At 42.4% G+C, this 11,553-nt stretch overlaps 1 protein-coding gene across 1 annotated transcript in view; it reads left to right on the top strand.

Moving 5' to 3' along the window:
• The first annotated feature begins 375 nt into the window (after window positions 1-375).
• GABBR2 (gamma-aminobutyric acid type B receptor subunit 2) overlaps window positions 376-11,553 on the top strand; it is an 871,636-nt gene continuing 860,458 nt past the window's right edge. The window contains exon 1 of the mRNA XM_044678625.1: window positions 376-624. Coding sequence (XP_044534560.1) covers window positions 376-624 — 249 coding nt within the window. The remainder of the gene's footprint in view (window positions 625-11,553) is intronic.

Consider the following 11,553-nt stretch of genomic DNA (forward strand, 5'->3'; position numbering starts at 1 on the left):
GAGGGTGACAGCAGCTGGCACAGCTGGGAGGCGGCAGGCGCCATTGCCAGGACGACTGTCGGGGGTGCCACGGGCTGGCGGGCGGGGGAAGGAAGCCCTTTACGCGTCCGACGGAGAACTCGGTTGGAAGAGGAGGCGGAGGCTCAGCGAGCGCAGGTGCTGCCGCCTGCCCCACGCTGGGCCCCGGACCATGCGGCCGGAGTGAGAAGGTGCTTGTGGCCCCGGCGCCCCCAGCAGCCTCTTAGCCTAGGCAGGTTGGACTGGAGTCTCTCCAGCGTCGGCGGCATGGCTTCTAGCCGGGACTCGGGCCGGAGCGGGCTCAGCCCCTTCGCCACTGCGGCCAGCCAGGCTGCGCCGGGACTGCGACTCGCCCCTATGCTGCCCTTGCTGTTTCTACTGCTGCCAGCCTCGGGAGGGTCGAGGGCCTTCCCCCGAGGGGCGGCGGGGCCGCCTCTCAACAGTCCACCCCTGTCCATCATGGGTTTGATGCCGCTCACGGACAATGTGGCAAAGGGCAACATCGGTAGAGGGGTGCTACCTGCCGTGGAGCTGGCGATCCAGCAGATCCGCAATGAGTCCCTCTTGTACCCCTACTTCTTGGACCTTCGGCTCTACGACACCGAGGTGAGTGCGACGACTCTACCCCTCACCTAGCTCAGCTTTCTTCTCCTCCCTCTCAGTTCTGCATCCTTCCTTTGGCCCCGTGGCCGCAAATCCCCGGGTCCCCGGCCTTCGGGACCAGTTCTCCCCACTTAGCCTGGCCACGCCGTGAGGTTGCTGTTCAGAAGGGAATTGTAGGGAGCGGGGTTTCCACTGTGGACCGGGGCCGAGGCTTGAGGGGCAGTAGTTCTTTGGAGGTGCCCCGTGGCGTCGGCCCTGCAATAAGAATTGGGCCAGAGGGATTAGGGACGGGGAGTAGTGGAGGTTCGGGGTGCTCAAAGGAGCACTTTACTGAGGCAAAACGGAGTGGACAGATGAGGAAAGGGGAAAGGAAAATATGGGGCAAAGAAGGGGAAATAGGTGTCTTAAGAGTCACTGGGTTATAAAGATGGAGAGAAAAGAGCCCTCTCTCCTACCCTGTGTGTATGCACAGAGGGGTCAGGGACTTCACTTCCAGAGAGGAGTTTCGATCGGCGTCCAGAGGCAGGTGTGTTTCTGACATAGATTTGCAGAGGTTGATTTTAAATGGAAGTTTTTTGTTTTTGTGTTTTCTGGCTTTGGTGGGGGAATCTATGTATGCGTTTCTGGCTCATTCCTAGGTTGCACTGAGCAGTCAGATCCCCAAATGCAGTCCGTACCGATTTAGCAGTAGAGGGAGGTTGGAGTTTTGTTTCTCTCCAGAGAGCCTGCATTGGCGAGGGGGAAGAGTCCACATGCAGCCCTTGAGTAACTCAGTTGTAACTGTAGAAGGAAGTGCAAAGGGAGCGGATGTCATCCATTTCATCGATCGTTTTTCCCTCCAGAGAGAAGGGAGGGAGGGGCAGGTGCCCTTGCTAAGGGGGAATGGTAAAGACTTGGGGTGGGGGGTGGGGATGAGACTGGATCTATCCTACTCATCCAGGGTTTTGTGGCAGGTTGTGGGTTTTCTTGCAGAGTACACAAACAGGTCGCCTTGTCCTTTTCCTTCCAGTGTGTGACTTACCATGTGGAGTTTCAAATGCAGGCATTTGATTGGGATTGGGGATGGAGAGTTCACTGAGCCTACAGAAATTCCTCTCCTCTTCTTTCAGAAGGCTCCCTCAGGGATTACGGACCAAGTGGGCAGAATTTTCAGCAGACCCCCTGCTGTCCTACCAAGCAGTGTCAGGTCAGGTCACACAAAACCCCTACAGTCTGACATGCCTTAGATGACAGTCTAGGGAAATACATTTTAGTGCGCATAGTAGGCCTGGTCCAAGCCTCTGCTGTCACCAGACTCCTTTCTTAGAAGGCTATTATGGTTATAAAAGTGTCTTGTGGAATAATCTCTGAGTTTAGTCGGAATTTCAGTGTGCTTGGAAAAGAAAGCCCTGACAGGGGCTGAAACACGACCTGAAGGTGGCGATCATTTCTAGAGAAAGACAAGATTTTTTCGATAAACATTTCCACAGCAACCTTGGTGAAACTATTGAAAACCGTCACTCCTATCATTTGTCTTTAAAAAATCCTTTACAGTTCTTTTCATTTTCCTCCCCAGACTATTTCTATGTAACTTCCAATTCAGATAGAAACTGATAGAAGCAAAAAAACAAAACAAACAAAACAAAAAAACGCAGCAGCACTGGACAGTCTCCAGCTCCCAGCTGCCCCATTTTATTTGCGGAAAGACAGTGATTTATTTCTCTATGGATGTTAATATTATAAAGAGATATATTTTACATTATATACTATACATATAATATTTGTACTTCCACATTTCCCCCAGAGATCTACTAATAACCAAGAAGAGAATTAAGATAAGCTAATATAAAAATAGTAAAGAAGCATCATTTGGGGTAGTTCCCAATGGTGTAGGCTTGTGTGCTGCATATTGAAAACCAATGCAGAAACTGTCTTCCTGGAAGAGACATCATCTGCCCAAAGAAAATGAATACCAGTAGTGTATGAAATGACCACAGAGTGCTAGTTTTCTTCCCCTGAAAGACATGATTATTTCATATAACTGCATATTATCCTGAAAATACCTTATTTATATTATTTTGACTTCCACCCATCTTATTTAGAGTTTAAACTGATTTCTCTGAAAGATAATGATTGTCTACTGACAAAACTGCTTATTGACAGGAAATATGCTTAAATAGGGCTTACCTTACATACGTCATAACTAAATATGGATTGAGTTATTCAGTTTTCCATAAACTTATTCTTAAAAATCGTAAGATTAGAAGGCTTATCCTTTAAGAAATTTATTTAAGCTCTCTTCTCTACACTAGCAGAATGCACCCACTTAAGGTTTTGGTATTTAGTTCCTACCTATGGGGTGAAGCATTTTTATTTCTAACGTATGCCTTGATTGATACCACTCTGTTTCAAAAAACCCCAAGTCAAGTATTTTCTATCTTCTTGAGGGGATGGAGTAACAGAAATGTAAGATGGTGAATTTAGATTTGATGAAGTGATCACAATCTAATTTTTAAAATTGGCTGTTTACTTTTCTTCTTGATGTCATTTAGTGTAGATTAAGTAAGGGTTTTTTTGGTTAAGAAAAAGAACTTGAGCTAATAAATCTATGAACTCAGTAGCAGGAGAAAATAGGAGAGGACTTGTGACATAATTTAATAAAAAATTTTAATTCTTGATTTCTCTGAAGCAGACAGACAAGCTCTAATTCACAGGTAAAGCAAAGCGAAGAATTATTAAAACAATTCATTGCAAAAAATTGCTTTTGAGGAAAAAATCATGGAGATTTAGGCTATTTTATTCAGATCAGCTGTCTGCATTGATTAATGTTGCTGGATCCTTCTTTATGCATTGGATGGATTGAGTGTTCAGGCTTTGGCAAATTGTACTGAGGGATTCTGCCCTGCCATGGTCCATTTAATTCTGGCATATAGACCTGACCTCCATCTACACTGCCTCAAATGAAACTGTAAATGAAATAAATTTTCTTTCTGATTCCATGAGCCTCTGATTCCATAATCTGTTCACTGCATTACACATATACTCCCCTCCCCATTTTGTGGAAGTTTACAGTGACGTAGGTGATATGGTACAGTGGAAAGAATGCCAGATATCAGATCAAAGGGCCTGGGTTCAAATCCTAGCCCTGATATTTGCTACCAGTGTGACCTTGGATAACTCACTCAACCTTTCGATAGTCTCAATTTCCCCATCTATAAAATGGGGGGGGAACTTCATCTGAATGGATCTTTTGGGGTCCCTTCTACTCCTAAATCAATGGTCTTCTAATTCTATTTGATTTAGCAATGATTTACTTTAGCTGACCAATGTAGACATCCAATCACAAAGATCCAATAGGAAGAATTATTCTTTGGAGCTAAATTATCCGAGAGTCTAGAATAATGAGAGATAGCATGAAATAATGGAAAGAGAACTTGTCTGGATCTAGATTAGAGCCCCACCCCACCTCTCTACAAACAAAATATGTGATTTTGAGTAATTTACTTTATGTCTCTTGGCTTCAGTTTCCTCGTCTTCAAAATAGGGGGAAGGTGGCTCACTGAGGATGCCTATAGCACTAACGTTGTGATTCTGGATTATTGTCAAAACTCTACTTTGCTGAATTTGTGTATCCAAAATAAAGCAAAAAGTCAAGGGAATTATCTGGATAATTAAAGAAAAAGTGGAACGACCTAGTTTTACTTCATCCCAAGTGTTTTTGGCCTGAATGAGCTGAATCACCATTTCTCTTTTCTAGTGTATTTTGGGCTTTTAGGTTGGGATTGATGGATCATAGAAGCATTACCTTCATCTGTAAGCTCACCTTACATTATAAGCACTATCAAAAGAAGGATGGAATTTGTGACTGTGGTATGAATGGGCTCAAAGTGCTGCCTATAATGCTATCCAGGCTGCAGATCAGTAGGCTAGTAGACAGCAGAGTGTTGAACTCCATGATTTGAATGAAGCAACTTGGCACTGTACATAGAACAACATTCTAAAGTCAGGAAGACTTCAATTCAAATCCCATCTCAGACACTTATTTACTAGCTGTGTGGTCCTGGATAAATCACTTAAATGCTGTCTACCTCAGTTTGCTCAAATGTAAAATGGTTATAGTAATAAGACCTACCTCTGAGGGTTGTTGTGAGGATGAAATGAGTGGACTCATTTATAAAGTGACTGGAATAAATGCTTCTTTTCTAGTTCCTTTCTTTTCTTCCTAGTCTCTAACTCCAGTTGTGCTACTCACTATCCATGTGACCTTTGGTCAAATACCTAAATGAGCAGAGGGCTCAGTGTAAAGTGGAGATAATATTTCGTGCACTACCTCTGTCATTGGGGATTGTTGGGAAGAACTTGGTAGACCTTTAAATGCCCTAGTAGGGGGCTGTTAGGTGGCTCAGTGGATAGAGAGCCAGGGTTGGTAACATGAGGTCCTGCGTTTGGCCTCAGATACTTCCTAGCTGTGTGACCCTGAGCAAGTCACTTAACCCTCATTGCCTAACCTTTACCAGTTTTCTGCCTTGGAATGATATTTAGTATGGTAGAAGTTTAAAAAATACCATGGTAAAGGGATCTCCTGGAATTGTTAGCAGTAGGGAGGGCTATTATATGAGAAGGCAGCTCTCCAAGATACGTTGGAATGGCACAGGACAACACAACACAAAAGATAAGCAATGGCTCCAAAACACAAGCAGAAATACTTTCCAAGGTGATTGCATGACCAAGACTACAGGGCATGAAGAAAGCCTCATTGCAATCAGTTGGGGAGCTTGGTAGGAAGCAACTTGGAGGCATTATCTTTCTGCAGCGTCCGAGGGGTGGGAGGGTGATGGCGAGACCTGAGTATTGATTACCAATGGTAGGTATGGTGAAACGTGTTAAAATTCTTCAAGTTTCACACTTTGTTAAGACGAGGACTTCCTCTTCCTCCTGCTCCTCTTCCTCTCTCTGAAACTCTTGCCTTTTGTTTTGATAGCACTTCGAAGACAAAAGAGTGGCAAGGGCAATCGGGGTTTAGTGACTTGCCTAGGGCAGTGATGGGCAAACGTTTTAAAGAGGGGGCCAAAGGAAAGGAAATGCTCATCTGTCAGTCTGTTTCTAAGGCAACTCTTTGGAAGTTTCATTGTATTGTATCCTACTCATTGTATTCGTCAGATTAGGAATAATGTCGTGTGGCTGGATAGAACATTTCAGGGGCCACATCTGGCCGGTGGGCTATAGCCTGCCCATCACTGGCCTTGGGTATATAGCTAAGAAATATCTGAGGCCAGATTGGTAGGACCTTTATCTCTAGAGATACCTTGTAAATTCTTTTACTAAGTCATTATAGGTATGTACTGTATGATCTTGTACATGCTATGTGTACGTTTGTATGTATGTGTATATTCCTGCATTTTGCCTTTTTAGGTAATTGGTGTTGAGAACTCCTAGAGTGAAAATCCTTCCACTGATGTGAACTGACTCCTCATCTTTAACCTACAGTCTTAGAAAGTTACATGGGGCACTGTCAGAGACAGGATGTGAACCCAGAATCTTTCTGTCTTCCTGATCACCCTCTGTCCATTACACCATTTGCTGTCCCTCCTCTGTATGTTTTGCATTGCAGCATTGCAGCAAACAATACATACTGGGGACCTACTCAAAAGTCAAACATGCCACTACCTTAATTATTTCAACTTTTTTATTTCAACTTTTACCTTCCATCTTAGCATCAATAATGTGTTTTGGCTCCATGGCACAAGAGCAGTAAGGCTAGGCAATGGGGTTTAAGTGAAGCCTAGGGTCGCACAGATAGGAAGTATCTGAGGATAAATTTGAACCGAGGATTTCCTGTCTCTATCCACTGAGTCACCTAGCTGCCCCATCATTTTCAACTTTGGAGCCCAAATTGACCCCAAAATGAATAAATACCTTGCCAAGTTCAGAAACTCATTCAACCTTCTTTTAACCTTGTCATTAGCATGTGCCTCTTTCTGGCAATAAACAAGTCTAAATCAAGCAATAGTTTAAGTTCAGTGTGGTGACCTGATGAGTTTCTAGGTATTTTTATGCCTTTAAACTTTGGTTTAATTTGGTATCCTACAGTATACTGTATATGTTGCCTTTTCTCTTAAACATTTTTTAAAATTTATTTTAAACCAATGGAGTTTATATCACCAAATATACATCACTCTCATCCCATAGTAACATTTCCATGTAATGCTTTTTTTAAAAAAAGAAAAAAAAAAGTTCAGCTAAAGTAACTGATATATCAACTAAATTTGTCATTCTATTCCAGTACTTTCTCCCTTTTAATTATTTCCTATTTATCCTGTATAGAGCTTGCTTTGTATATATTTGTTTGCATGTTGTCTCCCCCTTTAAACTTTAAGCATCTTGAGTGAGGGGACTGGCTTTTGCCTCTTTTTTTTTTTTTTTTTTTTTTTTTTTTTTTTTTGTATCCTCTATGCTTAGCCCTGTGCCTGCCCCATAATAGGTGAGTATTAAATGTTTATTGAATGAATGAATGTCATGTTCCATAGCCTAAGTCTACCTATGCGAAGAAGGGAAGGAAGTGTATTCTAATACTTCTTTTGGGGAACCAAACTTGATCATTACAATTATTTCAAAGCATTTGGTGTCAGTGGTTTTGTTGTCCTTGTTTCAGTTTACATTGTTATAGTCATCATGAATATTGTTTTCCTGTTTCTCCTTACTTAACTTTGCATCAGTTCATATAAATAAGTCTTTCCACACTTCCCAGTATTCCTTGTTCCTCATAGCTCAGTAATCCATTATACATTTGGATTACAGTTTGCTTTGTCATTCCCCATTTCATGAACATCTTTTTTGTTTCTAATTTTTTGTTACTATGAAAAATGCTACTATAAATATTTTGGTGTGTATGGGGCTTTCCTTTTTTTCCCATGATCTCCTGCAGGTAAAAAGTATGGCCATTTATTCGCTCTCTTATCATAATTCTAAATTGATTTCCAGTATCTTTATAGTAATTGACAGTATTATATTAGCATTCCTGTCTCTCCACAACCTCTCAAACACTATGTCTTCTTTGCCTGCTTACCATTATGAGCCATAAAACTACACCATATTTCTTTTTTTTCCTCAGCTCATAAAATGATTGAAAAGAAAATTTTTTCAGAATAGTCAAACCTGCTGATTTTGTCACATGTTCTTTTATAGTTAGCCTATTAGCAAACGTTTTTATTTTATTTTTCAAAAAACCTTACCTTCTCTTAGAATTGATACTAAGTATTTGTGCCAAGACAGAAAGAGCAGTAAAGGGTAGGCAATTGGGGTTAAGTGACTTGCCTAGGGTCACACAGCTAGGAAGTATCTGAGTTTAGATTTGAACCCAGGATCAGGAGGCTTGGCTCTCTATCTACTGAGCTACCTAGCAAACATTTTAAAGGCAAAAAGCTCTGTATGTGTGTTTCCATTGTGTTAAGCAAAATATGTACACATCTGCATATGTATTAAATATGAGAAATAGCTTTGGTCAGTATATTGAAAGTGAACTTCAGAATCGTGGGGATGTGGCTTCAACCCCTGCCTAGGACAAATATTAGCTGTAAGACTAATTAAGTCACTTATGGCTCAGTACCCCAGGCACCTCTTTAAGACTGTAAGAAGCAGGGGTAGCTAGGTAGCTCAGCAACAAGAGTTCCAGGCCTGGAATTGGGAGGTCTTGGGTTCAAATCTGGACATGGTAAGAGTTTAATTTTTTTTAGAAGATTGTAAGAAATAGCAGGTGGCAATCAGCATTGATAGAGGAAATTCTCTCACTAAGAGCTTCCTTTACCAATGAAATCATATGTACATGTACATGTATACACATAAACATATGATACTCATATGCATTTATATAAAACATAGCAGTAGGGATTGAAATTGTGATTTCATTGGTTAGATAGAGTTCTCAGACTAAGAATCTCCCTCTACCGACTCAGGTTGGCCACTTCTCTGCAATTTATGGTCTTAAGGGAAAGGTAGCATAGTATGGTAGAGAGCAAAATTTGAATTTAGGACATTCTAGGCTCAAATCCTACCTCTGACAAATATTGGCTATATTGACCCTTCATCTCTAACTGATCTAGGCAGTATATTTGTGTCATTCATACACATATGCACAATGCATGTATATTATATATACATATAATTATATATCTCATATCGATGTGACTATAGGTCTCACTTTCCGCCCCCCAAATTGTAATTGTATTAAATTCAAGTAGAGCTTATGATTCAGGACAGGGATTGGATTGGACCTGTGATTTCACTGATCCAGGGAATTCCCAGACGATGAAGTTGCCTCTCACGATGGAGGCCAGCACTTTCTCTGGGGTTCATAGTTTTAAAGAGTTGCTTAGACTGGACTGAGAGGTTAGATTAAGAAGTTTGACCAGGGTCACACAGACAGTATGTATCAGAAACAGAAATTGAACTCAGATCCCTCTAACTCCAAGTCCATCTCTCTATCTGCAGTGCCTATATATTGTTGTTTTTTTGTAAGTGTATGTGTATACATGTGCATGCACATGTAACACACATGTGTGTATTTCCTTTCAAAGGAATCTCATTTTCGGTATATGACATATTTAAGGGTGACTTATATTCAAGTCAATATAGAACATGCGTAGAATCATAACATCTACCTCCTCTCCCCTAGACTACCTTCTGGTAAAATACATTGTGCCTGTTTTACCTTCTTAGCTAGGTACCAAATGCCAGTTTTGTGCAATACTCCCACCCTTGACCAGCTGCTTTTGAGAGCGAACAGGTTGTTCAAGTTTCAAATCCCAGTCCAGTGCTGGCCTCTGAGGAGACCATCCGCAAGCTCATGTCCCAAGAACATTCTTTTGTCTTCAGTAGGAGTCTTTGTTTCCTTGAAAAACAGCCTGGGGAAGCACCTTCTCTTTCCCCAGAGGTCACTAAAATGCGCAGAGAAGACAAATATTCAAGAACACATGGATGCCCACCATATCTGAGAAGTTTGATCCTAGGCTGCCTTTCCTCGGTTTCTACTGCAGTGATGGATGATGTACAACATGGAGAGCAAAATGACTAAGCCCCATCTGTTTGGGCTGTTTATGAACATCTTATTCTTAGTGTGTGTTTTTCTGAAATCCCATTGATTTCCTCTTGGCATAAATCTAACTGGCATTATCTCTAAAGAGACAAGTAAAAATATTCCCAACCTTTAAGAGAAATGGGGAGTCAGTACCACAGAGGGCACCTGCAGGACATGGAAGGCTAGTAGTGTGGGCTGGGGGAGGGCAGTGTTCAGAGACTGGCTTCTTACTCCACAAGCCCTTTTGCCTCTATCCAGCATCTTCTCTCACTTTAACAATGATGTAGGATGCTAGGTGGTGCAGGATGACAAGGTACTAGGAAAATGGCCGAAGATTGAATCCTCATTGATGAAATTTCCAGAAAGCTCTAGAAGCTCCCACATCACCCTGGGGCTGTCATTTGAGAACTTAAAAGCTTTCTTGGTTATCAAAGGAAGAAAGGAACCTTACCTCTTCTTCCTCCAGGAACAGAACAGGGCCAGAACCTAGATGTAGCACTCTAATGAGCGTGCTTCACACACAAAGGTAGACATTTCTGGGGAAGCCCTTTCTGCTAAAGGTTACATGGTTCCATCAGGCTCAGCAAAAATTCAATTTTAAAAAATCGAATATAGCTCATTTTAAAGCAATTATTCCCTCTCTACAGACATGGAGAACACCTTGATTATGAGACTCTCACACTTGTATTCAGGTGAATCCCAAGTTTGAGATGCCTAGAGCAGAATCTTAATTGCCTTTCGGGATGAACCTTTGATTCTACTGGCATAAGGAACTCCACGTAAGTTAATGGCCTTTGCCAATTCAGAGTAGCAACTTCTCTGTAGTAGTCTTAGAGGGTAGCTTCAGACAGAGTCTGACTTGCCCAGGGCTGTAGAGGCAGGATGTGTCCGAGATGGGTTTTGAACTCAGGTGTTCCTGGTCAGCTCTCAGAATCCATTATGCCATATTTCCTTTCTGTGACTGAAATTTTGATCAAAGTAATTTGCTCCTGAATAATGGAACAAGTGCACAGATAGTCCTTAGGTGCCTGCTATGTAGCAGACCTCCTGTTAGTATAACTCTCTATTTGTGATGGCAGGGAGGTGTTGGCAGTCTGAATGTGTGGGTTTCTGGGAGATGTAGTCCTGGACCAACAGCCATTTTCTTCTTGGTCTTTGAGGCTCTGAGACTATCGGGAGCCTTAAGATAAGTGTGGCCACGGGAGCACGAGCTAGGAGGTGAAATTCCTCCACACTGGGAGTTTCAGACTGAGCCTGTGGCACTGGGAAAGGCAGTCAGCTGCAGCAGCAGCAGCGGTGGTGGTGCCACCACGCATTTCAAGAGAGTATGGAAATTGAATGGTAGCTGGAACAGACACATGGACGCTGGGGAGCTGAGTGTAGGGCTACTGCCTGAGCCCTGGACACAGCAGCCTGTGGGGTCACTGCCAGAACCCTGGGTGCTGCAGCTGTCTTTGCTTTCAGTGGCCAGAACTGGATGATGGTTGTTGAAATTCCATTTGGGAGAATGGGCACCAGACTGTGAAGGATAGTCTTTCCCTTCCTTCCCCTTCTCTCTGCCCAAATAGAGCAAAAACTGATTCTAAGCAGATTTCTCTTTTTCAAAAGTTACTTTTCTAATGTCTGCATTTCTTTTTCTGCCTAGACAAATCCTGTCTGTCTAACTGCAGCTGATGTCTCTTGCCTTATTTGTAAATAGATGAAATGCAGCAAATAGAAATTGTGTTTGATCATTGGTGTAAAGAGAGAGTAAAAGGACTAGGATTTGAGGTGTTGTTCAAAAGTGCCTGGAGGGGCTGAGTCAGATTGAGAGAGGAGGGAGGGAGGGGGAGAGGGAGAAAGAGGTGGAGAGGGAGGGGGGAAAGGAGAGGAGAAAGAGG

The sequence above is a fragment of the Gracilinanus agilis genome, chromosome 1, assembly GCF_016433145.1.
Source record: "Gracilinanus agilis isolate LMUSP501 chromosome 1, AgileGrace, whole genome shotgun sequence".
In the NCBI taxonomy this organism is placed as follows: domain Eukaryota; kingdom Metazoa; phylum Chordata; class Mammalia; order Didelphimorphia; family Didelphidae; genus Gracilinanus; species Gracilinanus agilis.